General features: G+C 36.8%; 1 protein-coding gene across 1 annotated transcript in view; it reads left to right on the top strand.

Annotated features, from left to right (window-relative positions):
* Positions 1 to 19,316, top strand: part of NPAS3 (neuronal PAS domain protein 3) — a gene marked incomplete at its 5' end in the record, with an annotated part of 605,288 nt that overhangs the window by 557,531 nt on the left and 28,441 nt on the right. The window contains one exon of the mRNA XM_017741637.1: positions 18,108 to 18,301. Within this exon, the coding sequence (XP_017597126.1) occupies positions 18,108 to 18,301 (194 nt within the window). The remainder of the gene's footprint in view (positions 1 to 18,107; positions 18,302 to 19,316) is intronic.

The raw sequence follows: 19,316 nt of genomic DNA on the forward strand, positions 1-19,316 counted from the left end.
TCAGGAAGCATTATGTGAAGAGTTTTCTAAATGTCAGCACATGCATTCCCCAGACTTTTCAGCACTGGGAAGACTTAAAGGTAATTTGTCAGTGAGAAGGAACTGATCGAGGATTCACCCATGTAAATCGATGACCTTTTGTCAAAAGGAAGTCTCTTAGCTAGTAAAGATGCAGCATTACTTGAAAAAGAACAAAATACTAATGGGCCAATCTGAATCTTATGAAGTATCAACTTGTAGATATAAAGATATGGTTCAAGAAATAATGGTCTGCAACTGGATCAAGATTGGGGTTCATTTTATGCCTTGATATAGAACCGTGAGATTCTATTAGGAGAGCTGTCTGGAAAAGCTTGGTTCACATTCAGCATCTAAATACATTAACCAATTTTTTTAAGTGTTCAGTGGCTACAAATTCCACCTTCTAAAAAAAAAAAATTTCAGGGCTCAGCATCTTTTAAATAGGATTTATAACACTGTTTTACCATCTGGAAAAATGAATATTTGTTAAGCATTCATTATTTGTTATTTTTCATTATTGAAATGAATCAGTTAGTGTTATATAAAAGGCCTTTTTAATAGCAGGTTTTTTTACAAGAAAGATTCAAGCTTTGATTATTCCTCACAATGACTGCAGTATTCCTGACACCTGTATCAGGATGTGTTTCTCCCCAAATATTGTATTAAATGTTCCAATGGCCTCAGAGTTGTGGCTTGCTCCAAACTGAGTAAAAGGGAAATCAATTCTGGGTTCTGGAAGGAAAGAAAAAATAAAATTGAGTTAGCACAGATTGCTTTCTGGGAAATTTTTTATTTTCATAAATTCTATTATCAAAGTATAAGGGATATAAAAAGATAATATTATCACCAAATTAGCAGTAATTGCCTTTGATTCTGGTTTTTAGGCAGTATAATTCTGAAGCCTCCTCTTTTAAAAGTCACTGGATATAACAGTGAGAGTGAGAACAAGATTTACTCTGATACATAATAAAATATTCAAAATGGACAGAGAGCAGTTCCAAATCAAATCTGGTATTCTTTCAAGAACCAAGTTCTACTGAGTCATAGAGATGGAAAATGTTTGATACATTTTCATAAGTAGCACTAATTATCCAGACTTGTGAACTCAGTGGAGTGTGAGACCCCCTGCAGTGTTAATAGCAGAGCTCAGTGAGTAGGATGAGAGCAGTGAGATCTCAGCAGAGTGGAAACCAAGAGATACCTCTTATTACACCTTGGGAGAACAGTATTGTGCTTCCAGGTAGGAATGCCTACTGGGAAAGAGAGGTCTTCAGTCCACAGTGTTTTCTTAAGTTATCCACCGATGTTGTTTGCCACTGTTTACTGTTAATGACTGGGAACATGCCTTTCATAGGAGCAAAGAAAGACACACAAAGCCAGAATTTTCTTTAGGAGAGATGCTGCTGCCCATATTTCTTCTTCAATTTACTATTTTGTAACTGCTGCCAGTAGATATTTTGGTGCACCTACTTTTCTTAATTTAAATATTGGTTTAGATGTGCAAATGCAGACACTATTAGCTTTTTTACCTCTACCACTTGCAGCAGTTCACAGCTTTTATCAAAAGTATGCTGAGAAAAAACAATAGGCTCATACATTGATTTACACATTTTGCAAACTTCCACCTTTTTGTGCAGCTCTTACCTGAACAAAGCATTATGTTTTATTGGCTTTTTCCTATTGCTTATAAAGTCACTTATATTAATGAATGTACTTTTGCAACACTCGTCAGAGTCTGGAAAGTGCTAACATACCAAGATATCAAGTGACTTGCCAAAGATAACAATGGCTGTTTGTATCCGAGCCAACTGTGATTACATGCTGTACTTCATCCTCAGCCCTTCTTCCTAGCACACAAATATTGTCAAATCATCTCTGTGTTCCAGTGCATCACACTTCATTTTCTCAAGCTGGTACTTCCTTTGTTTTGATGGTTGCCCTGAATAGAGAAAATGAGATGCTGAAGAAAAAAGTACTCAGACCAGATAGTGTGAAGTTTAGCGGAACTTTCACCAAAACAAAAACAAACAAGCAAACAACAATTGTTTTTTTTAATAAAGACAAAGCAAACAGAAAAAGATGAACTTCTGCTCTTAACTGGCCTCCCACTGACTGTAGAAGAGCTACTCCAAAATTATTCTCCTCTGAAAGAAAACAGAACAGTGTGCCAGTGGAAAAACACATTTTCCTGCCCCTTGGATTTAGCCCAGGGGAGCTTCCTGGGGCTGCCGTTTCTGCCACCTTTCTGTGGGAGAAGACAGGGGCTTCTCTTTGTTTGGCAGATGTCTTGGCTCCTTGCAAAAACCCCCAACTTATATAGAGACACTTTTTTTCCAATTTAATTAATATTTTTTTCATATCCACCCTAGAAGATAAGTCTCCACCCTAAAGACTTTATTAACTACTTTGAAGCAATACATGTAATAAGTAAATGTAAAATTGGTAAGGAATCATTATTTATATTTGATCAAAATGTAAGTATTAGAAAATCAAAATACTCCATTTGCTGATGCAGATAGCACTGGTTTGCATCTGCTATTCTACTTTCTGCATGAATAGGTGTTAGCATAAGGTTCAAGCCCATCCTTTACTCAAAAGCCAAACTCATTAATATATTTTGGTGTCATATGAAGCAACATTCTTCTGTACTTAGTCATTTGACAAAATAGGAGGAAAAAAAGGCACAGAGCATTTCAGATATGTCCACCCCCAGTGTGCCATACATGAAGCCAATAGTTGAGCAGGAGCCGTCACACGAGGCTTTCATTCCCTGACTTTACCTGGGGCAATGACTCCTGGATAGTGATCTGGACACTGATTTGCTGGTTTTACCATCTAGAACAGAAAATTGATCATGAGTGTTTCAGGGCATGTTTCCCAGAGGGAGCTGCTATAGTGTAAATGTCCTTTTTCTCTACTCTTCAGAGTGCATATTCACCTATATAACAAAGTAAGCCATTATGCCTCTGTTCCTAGATGTTTAAGCTGCTTCTGTTTCTAAATGTTTGAGCATGCCTCTTGATTTGTCTGAAGAATGGTGTGTGGTTGAGCCCATCTGCTGTACCCTATGGAGAAAGCAGAATATAGATGTTTAGTGGAAAGAGTTTCAGTTTCTCCTTTTTACAGCATCATTAGGAAGCTGTCGTTCTAATAATAATAATTCCCATTTGACATCATGGAGGTAAAAAGAAATCACTGCTGACATCAAAAATGAGGTGATATTTCAGCAGTATTATTTCACTGAAGATAAAAAGGAAGTCTTTATTACTCCCAATGCTTTTAAAGAAAGCTGAGCAAGGCTTATACTGACCCTGAAGCTTATACACCTTAATGTATCAGTATGAAATAAGAAATTTTAATTGTTACTGCTATATTTTTTGTCTGTTCCTCCATAGAATCAAGAATTTTGTGCCTGCTTAAGGGAAAATTATCAGTATCTGAAAATAAGCCTGAAGAGCACAATTACCTTAATTTTCTCCGTTACTTAAAATTCATTAAAAAATACCCCAAACAAATGAAAACACTAAGTGTATTACAAGAAGTGGTAATTTTCTTACAAACTTCATACTGGAGTCTTTACTGAAAATTCATATAAATTGTCTAAAGAGGTCTGAGCTCTGAAGAGGTTACCCTGAGGAGTGTTACAAGTTTTATTTCACCTTTTATGGATAAGTATTTTATTATCTCTGAACTTCTTGTGCTCATTGCTGTGCGAATTGCTTGCTATTAAAAGGACACAGACAAGGTCTGTTTCATCTGTGGTAAACAATGTTTTTCACTTTTATTTCTGATAGCACATTAGACCCTCCCATTCCCCTTTCTTTAACAGACGTATTCAGTTATAATTCCAATCTTTGTATGTTTTTCCATCCTAAACCAAATATAGCACATCAGTGACTCCATCCAAACTTACATGGAAGAGAATGTATCTTACTACTATTTGACAATATTTCCAAAGCTTGAGATCTAGTCTTTTTCTACTGATTTGTTTGTTTCTTTGCTTGTTTTAGGGGATGTTTAGCGAGCAATATAGACTGCACAAAATTAAAGGAATAGGATGTCATGCTGGTGCCTTCAAAACTGATAGTGTTACTCCCATCAAAAGAAAGTTCAAGAAATACGTATTCTTCCCATGGCTTCATTTTACAGAGTTGGTCACATACTTGCAAGTAGTGCAAGTCTCCTCTTGCAAGAAAAACCTGATCAAAATGTTTCAGTCTTTTCACAATCAAACTTGAGGAATTTTTGCAATTAAATATGTGGTGGGATCATCACATTATTTTGTTCCAGGCAAATATGTTGATAACATAACAGTCACAGCTCTTCTGCTGTTGAGTTGCTGCTTCTCAGTTATTCTCAGAAATAAGATCAGAATTCTTAGAGGCATGAAAATATTTAATGGTTATAAGCCTTTTAAAAATCAAAATTAGTAGCTACCAGTTACAGTGATATATTTAAATCTGAAATGAACTCTGCACTTCCAATGTAAACAAGTCTCATTCTGTGCACAAATAGTTTGGACATTTTCCCCAAGAATTTGTTGTGCATGAGCAGAAAGCTCAATTTTATTTTGTGTGAACTCACTTTTGACATATTTTGGAAGGTCTGAGGTATTAGATAAATATTGCTCTTCTTGGAAATTGTTATCTCATTAGATTTTTCATTAATTTCTCCTTGCTCAAGTGCTCGGAAATATATAATTTTTTCCTAAAAAAATCAGCTGCTTTCAGTTCTTGTGATGTTTTGCATTGTTGCGTTGTTGCAAAGACTACATTGGTTAAGTCAGCCCACCGCTAGACATAGCGCTGTGCTTAGGAGATGCCTAAATGCAGAGCCCTGTTTCACTTAGCTCACAGGGCGTCTCTGGGTCCAGCCTACATCTCCCACAGTGTCCAGAGTTAGGAATGGGGCACTGGACACCACCTTTCCTGAAGACGAAAGGAGCTGATTCTCAACACACAAACATGCATTATGGGTTGTTTTCAGTCACTTTAGTCATATGCATTCATAAATTTTTATATGGTTGGAAGATGCAGACTTTGATGGTACAAAGCTCACAGAAGAGCTTTAGATCACTGGAGCAACCACAGACAAAGTTTATGTTGACAATTTATCAGCTCTTCTCCGTCAAGGAAAATTGTTTTTTAGTGCCTGCCTATTAGCAATCACATGCATATTATGAAATTGAGTTTTGGGGAGGACAGCCTGCCATCTGTCTTTCCTGTCTTTTTTTCACAATGCATCATTCTAAAGTTAAAACTTTCTGTGCTTCAAAATGATGTAAAATATGAGATGTCTATAATAGAGACACTTGGAAAGAAAAATGTACTAAGTAGAAATGTAAATCTTTATAGACTTTATAAACAAGCAACTGCTGATGCTATACTTTATGTTTTAGCTTCAAATGCTCTCCACATTTTCCACATGCCATAATGCTGATAATTAATTAATATATGTCTGAAGGAGAGTGAAAATGCTTCCTTCATAAACTCTTTCTGGTTCAGGGCAGTTTTTTCTGTGAGTGAAATGGAACTGCCTGATGGGAGAAAGAAAAAGATGTGTGCCGTTTCCTTTTTGTGTTCTGATATGCTAAGATTTTATCAATAATATTGTTTTCCTGCAAAAATATCTGCCTCAGAGAAAATCTGCTGTGCAGCTGTCAGGATTACACCTCTTAGAATATACCTGTGGTGATTCTGTTAAATTGATAAAAACAGAACACTCTGCTGTGTAGGATTGCTGAAAATATTCTGAAGCCCTTTCATGTGTAGCAGCACTTGTATGGCAGTACGTTTATTGTGCTATAAATTCCATCACTGATTTTGGCCATTTCAAATTGATTCTGCAGTAACTGTAAGTAATGAACCTTACAGACAGAGCCAAGGAAAAAAACCCCAAGCCAATAAACTTGTGGCTGTAGGAATACCAATTGTAGACTTCATTTAGCCTCGGTTTTTATCAAATCATGCAGTGAATACCCCACAAAGCCAGAAAATGTATCCAAAAAAATACACAGTGCCATAGCCCTGTCTTTCTTTAAACTTAGCAGTTAAACCAGACAGTCAATTATCCAAAGTACATGTTTGTATGAAGTGTCCTGGGGATTTCACCTGAGATTTAAGGAAGGTGCTCAGCATAAGTAGATGGAAGTGGAGAAATTATAATAGAAGTGAGTTAAACAGGATAATAAGCCAAATCCTGAGCTGTTTTACATGGTCTAAGCAATACCAGGCACCACTGAATTTCACAGGGTTGTAGATGGATGTGCAGTGAGCTACTAATGACTCACCAGATCAAAGTATACAAAAATCTTCAAAATTTGCATGTTTCTAACCTATTTCCCTTTCTTTACTGAAAAGTTCTACCAGGTTAACAAGATATTAATGATTCCATAGATTTTAACAGAGAATTCATGTGCTTGGTAAAAATTTCCATAGGAAAGTTTTAAAATCCATCTAAAAGATTCTGTTCTAAGATTTTCACATTAGTTTTCTATAGGAAACCCACTGATCTTGTTTTGTTAAACATTGAATACATTTCTCACAATCTTTTAGATCATTCAAAGTCTTATTTTACAAATAGACCATAGATCTAGTCCCACTAAATCAATGCAAGAGATTAAAGCATATATAAATTTGCATATATGTTCTACCCTCAGTTGTTACATGAAGAGAGAACTTCAGATTTTAGTTCAAATGCAGAAAAGACTAGTTTTCCTCTACAGAACTTTCTTACCCACATTACAGGAGAGAGAAGAAAGGTCATGTTTTATTTTCTGTGCAAAAATAAATAAATGTCTGGGTCGGGTTCCTACAAGCCCTGCAGCACTTCCATGCATCACAGCTTGCACACTCATGTATCTTACAGTCTGCATTGAGCGCTGAATTTATTCTGTGTGTCTTCTTGTACCTAACTGCATATTTTTTCTGAACCTTTGTGTTGTCTGTGAGAGATATTAAATCCTCATTTTGAGATCAAAATGCTTGAGTCCATTCTAGCCTTATATAGGCCACAAAGATATTTGTTAAGACATATCCTTTGCCTCTCTATAAAAACGTCTATTTTGTCAATTTGTCCACTTTACAGCAGCAACCAAAGTGACACACAGAGCAAAAAAAGACACAGAAACTGGAGCTTTCAGTTAAGCACCAAATATGGTGAAAGCCATAATAAAATAATGAGAGTAGGGAATGCTATTTTTCCTTTCACTCTGCTGTTTTGTGTTGCAATGAGGAACAGAGTGAGTCTGAAGTCTCGTGAATAGCCCCTTGCTCATTATCTCTACTCCCCTCCTGAATAAACATTTCAGCCATTGTAAATGAGTGTGACATGAAGGGCAAATGAATGGCTCTCATTCCAGATGAGAAACACTTGACAGCTGAGCAACCTGTAGGTTGTTGTAAAGGTGCAGATCCTGTGACTACTGGATGATGGGGTAGGCATGCCATTTATTTCCGTGTGACCTAAGATTCATACTCTTATATGAGAGATTCCCAGCCTTGCAGAGGGAAGCCCTATGTGTTCAAACTGACTTTTGGTTAGGACTGCAGTGTGTGAAAGACAGAGCTCTCCTAATTTTTTCTGGTCATTTTATAGAAATGACCAGAAAAACTTAGTCAATTATAAGGAAAGGTTCAGTGTGGATTAACAGATGGCATGCAACACCCCTACTGTATTTCACTTATAAATATGATTGATGTGGAGGTAATTTCTTGGTAACCTGTTTTTCAAAAAAAAGTATTCTAAGTGGTGGGTTAGTAAAAGAAAATTAATCTCTGCATGTTAAACTTGCCAACTTTTGAATTAATTGCATGAGAATGACAATCAATTAATAAATGTAAAGCAAACAACAGAAAATCAGTGAATTAAAAATTACTAAATTGATTCCAATGCAGATAAAGCAAGAGGCTGCCATAATTCTTTGGTGTAGATTCAAGAACACGAATCTTGTCTCATCAGTTTTTCTTCCCCATTTATCCACATTTAGCATTTAAAACAATGGTGGTTTATTATGATTTTTACAAATAAATTGCTATCTATAATCTAGCTTGCTGCATTAAGTGGATTATAGAAACAAATCATAAATAGTAGTCCATTTGTAGCTGTCACGGAGAAGGTCACAGCTTTGCAAAGACCATCCATCTCCAAGTGGATAAAAGTTTTTTCTTCAAAGAGAAATCTCATCCCTTGTATGGGTGGACTTTTCCTAGTAATGACAGTACACATGGCTGCTCCTCTGGAAAGACTGTCGTTTTGTGCCCCAGCCTTCTCCTGCAGCCCAAGTCTCTGTAAAGCCACTTTAGGGCTTGGGGTTTGCAGTTTCGATGCCAGCTATTTTCTTTATCAGGACCCTGAGAGGTGTATTTAAAACTGTTCAAATTAACTCTAAGAACAGTCATTACTACTGACATTAGATCTTGGCAGACATACCAGAAGAATTTTGCCTCCTCTCTTATGATCATTCCTTTTTGTCATCTGGATGTGGAGGCATTACTATTCACCTGTAGAAGCTTTTCTGAAATTTGCAGTCGTATTTTTCATAAAATCAGCTTATATACCTTGCTGTCTGTTTTCCCCTTTATATTGAAACTTCATCATTTATACTCATATAATTGTCACTGACATGAGGAAAGTGAAAGCATATTAATAATTATGGAAATTAATCTTTTTTGCCTATCTCCAGTTTTGCGTTTGTCACAGTTGTGGCATTCTGCAGGAAAGCTCACACATTCTGTTGTCCAAGATCTTTGGGTAGACCTTGTGTGCTTGTATACAGCCAGCAAAAATTGGGCCATGCTAGGGGAAAGCATGCAAGCATTAAAATAAACTAAACAATTGCATTTCACTGTAGGAACATACCCCAGACACCATTAGCACAAGCAGAGAAACCTTAATATTAATGACATTTGAATAATAGTTCTCAGCCTTCTCCATTTTGTGTCCCTGCTTTACTATATGAAAAACTCAGATCTTTCTTCCTATTTAGCCACAAAATTGGGAAGAGTGAATGTAATTTTTCTTGACTAACTTCTGAACAAGTTCTGGGGCTGCAACTTCGCGTGGAGAGCTTGAGTAGAACATAAACATTTCTGTCTTAATCAAGGTTGACTTGGAGAATCTATTTCTGTCTTTACAGGCAACAGCATTTTCTATATCTTTTTCTCTCTGTGTGGGAAAAATACATTAATATCACATATTTTGTTTTATCTAGTCCTTTCTCACTTATCAAGTCCTTGCAGAGAATCACCTAAGGTAATTGTTGGACTGCTAAGAACTACATCAAACAAAACAGTAGGAAAAAAAAACCCTAAAAGAACCTCTTTATTTCTCCCTGCAATGAAAGAAATAAAGAAACTTGATCTGAAGTGGATTTATTATTACTTGTCTTTAGTGCAACAGGATTTGGTTGCCCTGACATACAGAGTTGAAACTAACTTTTGTAAACAACCTTTTCGCTCTTTCTGTTGCAGAATAATGTAGCCATTTTCCACCATCCCCCAATACTCTGATAAAATGCATTGGAACTGATGCAACAAAAGTCCTTTTTTAGGTTTAAATTTCACTGCTGGCAAAAGCACCAGAATTCTGGAATAGTGAATTTCAAGAGAGTTTGCTCATGGGCAGGGACGACTATTCCTTTATTGGAACCCTGCATACTTCAATAGCTAAATGCTTTCAACTTTCTTTAAATAGTGTTAAGGAAAAAATATCCTGAAGGCATTATTTTTAAACAGGACTTCAAACATTTCATGAGGAAAAAAAAATGCAACATATTTGAACACCGAGGGATTTGAAGTGGCAAATCTGTTAAAGTGAACTGATCTTTTGAGTTTCAGGGTTAAATGTGTATTGACCACAAATTAGGGATGCAGACTACTGAAAATTCTGAGACACGCCAGATTCTTAGCTTGACCAGCAGTAGCCAGATCTATAAGACACCATTTATAAATAAGTTAATTATGTTAGCTAGATTTTAAATTAACTATGTCTCATTTATTCCTCTAAATTCAACAAAATCCATTATAACATTTGCAAGTGCAAGAAAATATGAGGTTCTTAGCCTTTTTTACTATATAGACTTAATTCTGCAATAACTCAATATTAAAAATTTTGGAGTTCATATTTTAAAGCAGCTGTGAAGCAAACAGATATGCAAGGGTAAATCTGCTCATCTTGAATCCTTCTGCAAATGGTCTGCTCTGGAGGTCATATCAAAGAGATTCTTTTTCCAGCTTAAACCTGTCTTTTCTAAATAGATCTCAATCTGATCTCATTTAATACATTGATGCCTGGTTTCTAAGTCATTATATTTGCTGTATTACATATCAAAAGGACTCTTGAGAAATTCCCCTGAATTGATAATTCTAATTTCTTATGTATAGCTACTCTATATTCACTCTGAGGACAGCTGTATTGTATGCTAAACCACGAATTGTAAAAATTGATCCCTTTGTATGTAGGTTTGTATTAAATTGAGATACTCTATTTTTTTCCTGTTTGTTGCCACACGTGGGTTCCTGGTGTCAGTTTGTATTTGGCTGTTTGAGCATATTAAAGTTTTGCTAGTGCTTATGATGTTCTTGCCAAGAGCACTCTTGCAGCAATCTGCGCTAGAACAGTCTTTGTGCCAATTACTTCAAAAAGTATTCTGTTATAAACCCAATTTTTATGGCTACTTTTTCAGGTTGCTGTGTGTTGATTTCATTTAGTTTCTGTTTTTTCCATTTTTTTTTAATGTTGATCTTCAAATGCCTTTAAGTTTTGCATTATGAAAAGACAATATAGTGTTGATAGAGTTGTTAATAAGACATCTATTAAAGCTTCAAAGGTATTAAAATAAAACCTAATAATTTAAATTACTAATACTGCATATATTTAAAGGATGCTGTTTAATAGTGGAAATTTTGAAATTCTTATTGCAGGGCCTGATTATGAAAATGGAAACCTTTGCAGTTATATAAAGCAAAATAACTGAAAAATAACATGCAATGACTCAACACAATATTTCTTGGGTTTATATTATAAAGCTGATTTCAGGAGTGTCAGCTCTACAACATCTTTTGTTCAGAGAAAAGCAGCTTGCTAATCCATTGCAATTAATGAAAAATCACAACACAGGAAAGGATGTCTTATCATTAACGTATTTTACAATACAGATATGCTTTTGAAAGGACAGACTTGATCATGCAGCTTTTACTACTGCAGTGTATACCAGTGCAAGACCAGACCTCAGAATTCTGACATGAGAGCCATCATGGCAATAAAGATAGGTATGTGCCCCTATACAGTTCAGGACACTGTGCTATGATATACTGAAGAGTAACTGCTTATCTATTATCCCAAATTTTAAAAATGTAAATGTGTCATGTAACAGAACGAAAAAGCCATAAATTTAGGGTCTAATAATGTTCATCTAAAGAATCCATAAATGCTTGAGCAACCTCTGGTCTGCTGCTTATTTCTCAGGCTGTTAAGATTTGATAACTCTTGAAAAACATTTGTGCACCCTTGAAAATGCTTGGTTGGTTTTTTTTTTAGGGCAGCTTTAGGAATTGTTTATCATACAACAGTCTTCCATTACTCTCACACAGTATTCTTAAGATAGCCTTAACCCAACCAATGTAACTTGGGCAATCTCACATTCTTGTTTTACCTTCAGGCTTTTTTTGAGAGTTAGAAAGCTGTCCCCATTCCCTTCTCTTTAGTTTATTATCTAGTCAGAGGTAAGTGGGAGATAAGACCTTCTGCATTCTGAGCTTGAGGAACAAGCAGTTTGTTGCATGTGTGCTCAAAACAGTAACTTTAGCACAGAAGAGATCTGTTCCCTGTGGTGCACTTGAATGAAAGTGACTGTGGTTATTGTGCTTGCTGCTGATCTCAACATTCCTCATATGCAATCAATAATATTCTACTCAGGTCACTTTAGGGATTGAACAAGTGCTATGAACTGAGCCTACCACACTGGGTTGTTTCTCACATGATGCTTGTCTTTAAGCACCAATAAGTTTGAGGTCTCATAAGGATACTTTTTTTTAAAACCCTTAGAATTAGCCTAAATTCTGCCTGTGACCATTTTAAGCAGTAGAATAGCTTTTGAATCTTATTAATTCGAGAGACTGATAACAGAGGAAAGATGGGAAAAGCCTAAAGTGTCTCCAAAAAACTAGTATTGACTTTTTAACAATAAAATATGTCCTGAGACCAAATATGCTGTTTAAATGTAAATAATATTTCCATTTTCAGACTGTCTTTTGCAGGTGTATTTGAAGGGATGTGAAATGTACTTGTGGATGGAAAAGAGGCTATTGACCTTGAAACTATGTATGTGTTAGGAATAATGTTCCCCCTCCTTGAAATCAGACTCGTATTCTTTGAATGGGTGCTCAAGACCACAACTCTGAACAGCGGTTTCACGTGGCATTCAGTGCCTAACTCAATCAAGGCTGACTGCAAAGCTGTTTCTCAGGAATCAGAGATTATTGCCTTGTCTTATTTTCATCCACCATGGTTCTGAATGTATCAGTGACAGATGCACTAAATACTACTTTTCTTTGTTCTGGTGTGGACTTGATACGATAGGACAAGGTTGGTATGTAGAAGCAATGTCTTTTTATTAGCTGGACAACTGTAGTCAGAAAAAAAGACCCCAGACATACTGGGTTTTCAGCATACAAGTGCTTTTTCAAGGCTTTTCAACTGAAGTAAAAATTTTTGAATCAAATAAGTGTTGAGAACAATTACCGTAAGTAGACATGTTATTTGCTTATGCTGTCCAAGAGAAAAGATAGATGATGCTTATGAAATTGGAGATGGCTGATGTTAACAAGGGAAAACGATAAAATGGTTATTTTATACATTAAAAGAGATAGCAACTCTAACATTGATTCAACAGGAACATACCGCTACAAACTTTACTTTACATGATGGATGAAACCCATCATGTAAAGTGCACATGGCAAGTCCAATGTGTCCTCTGTGTGTTAAACAAAGGGTACATGATGGAGAATTGATAAGCCTATGCACAGCAAGGTGGATGCATTTGGGGCATTTCAGTCTTGCTGCACATGTGGGATGATCCAACATATTGCAGTTGTTGTGGCTCATTCTTTTTCAACACCAAAATATCATGCTCCATGATAATCTCCTGTTAGTAATACCGTAATGTTTATAGAAATGCAGTAAGTCTGAGAAAGGGATATGAAAGTATTACAGGAACTACAAACACAAGGCCTTACTGGACCTCTCAGATCCCAGCTACTGCTGAATGATAAGTATGAGCCAATGATGTCTTTTCCCAAAGCTTTCATCAAGACTGGGAGAGCAGGCTTTGATCTCAGTGAGAATAGGGCTGTGGAACCACAGAAACAAACTTCTGACCCTGAGAAAACATAAGCAAGTAGAAATGTTGTAGTAACTGCAGTGGGACACAGGCAGGAAAGAAGAGAAGTGTGGTAGATAAAGAAATCTGTGCTGAATTTTAGGTTGATAGACATGGTTACATTTTTGTCAGAAGAGGAACTGCTCTGAGATGTCATTGTGTAAATTCCTGATGTGACACTGGACTCTGTTTTCTTTTAATAGTCCAGAGGAAAGCCTGGTTCCAAATGTTCACTCTTACTTTAGGAATCACCTGAAACCATATAGGAGCTCTTTACCTTGCAGAGTGCTCAAACATTTGTCTCACTGGTGTCACAGACAGGTTTTGAGAAGCATGTATGTGTATCAGTGAGTGAAGGACCACACAATTCTTTGAAAGAATAATGGGAGAAAATGGGTATAGTTTGTAAGATATCTCTTTGGACAACTTTATTGGTTTAAATTGGTTGTGTTTTAAAGATTTTGGACGTATAAAATTGTGTTGATTTTGGAAGTATAAAATAACATTTTTGAGAGACCAAAGCAAATATTTATATATACACATATCCTTCAGAAACACAGTTGTTTCTGTAAAGGGGGACAAATGTGTGTGAGAGTTGTTTATAAAATAGCTCAACAAGTACCTAGGTGCACAAACTACATTAGGATGTTTTTGTATGTGACTGTTTTCTAAAAAATTGATTCTAAGCAATAATTTTAAGACTTCAAATATAGTGTCTCATTAAGTGAGCTGGAGGGACAACTTCTGCCAGTGCTGTGGTTTCACACACACAATAAATTGGCATAGTCATTTACACAGAGAACAAAAGAAGCAGTTTAGAAATTTATTTCAAATTGAAGTTTAAGTTTTGAAGCACACAGAGACATCTGAAAGGTGAAATTCACAGATTTTTCATGCTTGCAGGTTTTTATAGCCTCTGGTAATGCATGTCCTTACTCTGACATCACATGTATGTGAAAAAAATGGATGTAATATTTAAAGATGTCTTTTGACAAAGAAAGTATTTCCATCTTCAGAGGTGAGATTTAGCTTTAAAGGATGAAGAGCAGGTTCCAGATGTGTTTTTCGATCGCTGGGCTTTACTTTCCTTAAGTATTGACAGAGGGAAGGTTTTATCAAGGTCTTTGTGATGTGCTTGTTTATAATGAGTAGACATTAGTAGAGCACGTCTAAGTGCATATCACTAACAGATGACTAAAGAGAGCATATGGCAGGGAAAAGAAATATATATTTGTCCAACTAGTGTGGCTTGTTAACACTCCCACACTCTTAAACTGTGTTTACATGTACTTACAATATTTTGCAAATCCGTTTTCTAATCAGCTAAAAATAAAAGCCAAATAATTTTTTTCCAATATCAGAGTGTCAGGCAAAGTTGATTTAATTTTTTTTTTTTAAACAAAGCAATTAAGTGGTACAGAAGATTTTTACAGAATTTGTTTTGCTTCAACATTACATCTTTACAGCAGTATATGTGTTATTTTCATTTCCCAGTGTTAAAAGTTTTATTTTTACAAAATGTTTTTTTCTTCACCTACCTGTCTATCCAAGGTTACACTACAAGCAATAATATAGATCAGAATGGCCTAAGCAAAATCCTCGATCAGGTCGCATGGTGTGTTTCAACCATGAGATTTCTCTGTGCTTTTATAGAATGAATCATAGAATCATAGCACCTACTAATAAACAGTTTGTAAGCAAAAAAATCTCTGGTTAAGCCAGTCCAGATCCCAGCAGAGTAAAAAAGAAGTCTTATTAATTTAATTTAGAAGGTAGATGAAGAAATTATGGGGAAATCTGTTCAGCTGTTGGCATACAAAGTTTCTGATGATCCTGTGATCAGGAGTATAGTATCCATCCACCTTTTTGTAGTGGACAGAACACAGTATCACTGCCTTCTCTTGCTGTGACACCTAAATGTGCCTGTCTATTGGTATGGCATTATTAGAAAGAAGATAAAGATTGACTAGGACTTACTTTTCAGAAGGAAGCATTTATAAAGAAAACTGCACAGAAGAGCTGCATTTACTTTTTATTTTCAGTATTCCTAGCAAATTTTTATTAAATATTTACTTCTGGAGCCAAGTATTGTCCTCCATAAAACAGTTTATTGCTGCAATTTAGCTTCATTAAAGTCATAATACTGCTTTAGGATATGATAGACTAGTGCTGTGGGATTGAATTATAAAGAGATTAATTTTAGCCACGGGAGATAATTGACCCTATAATTCCTATCACCCCTAATCCCAGTTCAAATGAACCAGTGTTAAAAGTGGCAATACTCACAATATAGACAAGGTCATGACAGTTAGAATTGTTTTTTACTACCAATTAGGTTTTCCCACTTGGTGCATTTGACTAATGTTGTCATAGAAAGGGATTTCAGGCATGGAAATACAGTTTCTTTAGAGGCACACAGGCACTGGAACTGATGGGCAGTTTGCTGTACATTTCCCAGTGTACAGAATCAGAATGCAATTGAGTGCTGACCCCTAAAATTTGAATTCATATGGGAATTCAGGACATGTTTTGATCCATGGTAGAGTTAGGAACAAGCTAAATAATTTCAATCTGGAAGCATACTCTCTTGAAATTCAACAATGTTAATATATGGTGGTTCTAGCAGGTTTGGAACTGTCACTTGGGCAATACTAAATCTGAAGTGTATTTCAGATGAAGAATCAGAAAAAAAGTGAGGTACTGCCTGAATAGAGAGTTGTTCAAAAACAAATCATGTTGATATTTAGCTGCAAATGATATGAAGGGTTAGAAAAACACAAAGAAGGGATAAATATGATATAGCTTAAAAATTCCCTGAAGTGTTAGTGCCAACTTCAAACATATTAGCATAAGGACCCTTATGAAAAAACAACAGGAAAATGATAGTTTTGCATAGCATTTTCAGTGCTAAGATAAATTTTCACATTTTTACCAGTTATCCATCAGCATTTTTCCAAGCATTTACAGATTTAAGTTTTGCAGTAAGCTGAAACTGCATGATAAAAAGAGACAGATAATGATAAAAAGCTGATGTATATGCAAGCCTAGCTAGAAGGAGCAAAATATAATATTACTGCCCTTCCTGTGAAGTTAATCCTATTTCTTTTAGCTATTTCTTCATTAGTTAATGAGGTCTTAAGAAAAATAAATAATTAAGTGGGTCTGAAATGGTGGTTTTGCATCTTTGCCTTTAGGAACTTTTTCAGATATTCATAGAATAGTTTGCCCTTGAAAGGTGCATTAAGTGTGAGTTTAGGCAATAGTTACTTTAAGCATGGGTGGTCAGAAACCTGTAACTGAAATGTCCATACACACAGCTAATCACTTTCCCCATTCAGATTCACCACACTGGCTAGGCTTGAAATGTAAAACAGTGGTGAAAGATGTTTCAATGATTACATTAGAAAAAAAGAAACAAACTCCAAGTCTTAGACTACAGACCTGCTTACATGAATTAGATTTGAATTTGGATGCACTTCGTGCTTTGCAATTTTAAAAATGAAAAATTTTCTTCTCTCTCACTTTCTATCATCAATCTCAGATCAGAAGTAAAGTTTGTCTTCTATCTTTGTGAGATGACTATCAGTGCATTTATTACTACACCCCACTTCTGTCACCTCCTCCTGTGCCCCTGATATCAACCAACATCTCTGTTGACCTCTGGGTAGCGAGTCTGCAGAGAAAGGGGCCCTCATCTCCTGGAAGTCTTCTCTCAATGTTGATGTTGTAACACATTCTGAGGATGAAAAATCTGTGAGAGCCTGCAACTGCCAATTCTTATGCCTCTTTTATCCATGAGCACAGGAACTGCAGTTTCCATTTTTGTTGCAATATGCTGTATTTATATTCTTTTACGGGATAAAACAGCCTTTTTATTTATCCACAGAACTCCTGAAGGAGTGGAACTGGAAGTGGTGAATTACTCTGTTCCCAGAGTTTCAGTTTACTCCATTTCAGGCAGCATTCTTAGAACAGGGCTGCAGTTCTTATGGATGCTATTGGATCTGAGCAAATTCTGGTATTATCTTGTGCATATGGAAGAAAACTACCACCCCCAGAGCTCTCCATACATGCCTAGTGCACTAGGCAAAGGCATTACATCTCTACCAACTCTTTAAATGCTTTTCTGTGGATGCAGGAAGACCATCCTGCACCTGAGCTCATAGATCACCTGTAGGCCGTTGCTTCTCAAATTGCCAACCACAAAGAAGAAATTCAAGGTGGTGAAGAGTGTCTCCATGGTGTAGGTGACTAAAAATTCAATTAAACCCATTGTGTCAAAACTGTTGGTCTTTCTTGTGTCGTATCCAATTTCCAAATGTTATAGAGTGGTTATTTTATTAATTTCCAGCTTCATTATTTTAGTTTTATCCCACTCTCTCTTTTGTTGAATTTCTACTTTGTTGTTGTTGTTTTCTTTCTTTGTGTAACAAGCACCACAGCAAAAATCAACACCACAGAAGTTCTTAGGTTTTTATGTGATGAATGTGAAGCATTTGCCTGTTATGTTCTTTTTGCCATGAGGACATACAGGGCACATTGGCAGCCAATATTAAGAAGCTTAACAATGATACTGGCAGTTACTTAGTACAATTTTAGGCCGTGTTAAGTGATCTGTAGGGAATAGTAATGCTATCCTTTAAAAGAAACTGACATCACAGTTGCATTCAGAATTCACTGGGGTTATTTTATTGTTTTTATTTTCCAGGTGATTCATATAACAGGCCGGTTACGTCTGAGAGTATCACTGTCACACGGACGGACAGTACCCAGCCAAATCATGGGACTTGTTGTCGTTGCTCATGCTTTGCCACCTCCTACAATTAATGAAGTCAGGATTGACTGCCACATGTTTGTCACTCGTGTGAATATGGACCTCAATATCATTTACTGTGAAAATAGGTACAGCCTTTAGATCCTTTATTTCTTTGTTTTAGTTGTGTGTATTCTATGTTGCATGGGCTTGGCAAGAAGTTTTGAAATTTTTGACTCTTGAGATGTTATCTTGGTGTTGTATGAGAGCATTGAATTCACTCTCATCATCACCACCTTCATTTTCATTACATTCTTAGAGGATAAAGGTAAATAAAAAACTGTAATTTTCAGGATGTCTTGCTGGAATAGGAGAAGATACACCAGGAAATATTCCTCTAAGCTTTCTCTGCTTTTTACAATCTTTCACTGTCCCTCTCAGAGGCAAGATTTGGGACTAGACAGACGTTGGTCTGACCTGTATGCCTGTCCTTATGCTCCTCCATCCTCCCCTCCACAAGTTTTTCTGTCTGAAGTTTTAAAGTTTTCCATTTTTGAACTAATTTGCAGATTACAGCATATCATGCTCAGTGTTTAATGGAACAGAAGCACAGATGGCCTAGATAGTAGGCTAGAGAGGTGGGATCTGTTGCAGTTAGAGGTGGGAAAACTGTAGAATAAAATTGGTTGAGGGCATACTGGGAAAGACAGCAGTGAAATGGGAACAGGTGATGAAGCGTTGGGTGGGGGGGGGCTACGTTTGATGTGATAGTGACGAGTGATCTCAGAAGGTGAAAGAGAGGATTTAAATTCAGCTGCCTGCTCCCTGGGGGTTGGGTGCCAGTAGCACCAGGGGCTCCCTGTGGCAACCTGTCAGGGCAGGACATGGCAGCCAGGGCCCATCCCACTACCCCAGAGGGGAGCAGGGCATCTGGCGGGGCACAGGGGGAGCTCCAGCCCCGGGCATTGGGCATTTCCCTGAGGACAGGTAGTGGAGTGGGCTGGGGTCGGGTCAGGAGGGCCCACAGCCAGGCAGGGCTGTGGGGAGCTGGACACTGGCAGGGGCTGCCATGGGGGGAGGCTAAAAGGGGAATGGGCGAGGCAGAATCGTCTGTGGGCAGGGCTAAAGGGGGAAAGGCCGTGGCTGAAGGCGGAATGGGCGTGG

This window comes from Corvus brachyrhynchos, unplaced genomic scaffold, assembly GCF_000691975.1.
Source record: "Corvus brachyrhynchos isolate BGI_N302 unplaced genomic scaffold, ASM69197v1 scaffold115, whole genome shotgun sequence".
Classification (NCBI taxonomy): Eukaryota; Metazoa; Chordata; class Aves; order Passeriformes; family Corvidae; genus Corvus; species Corvus brachyrhynchos.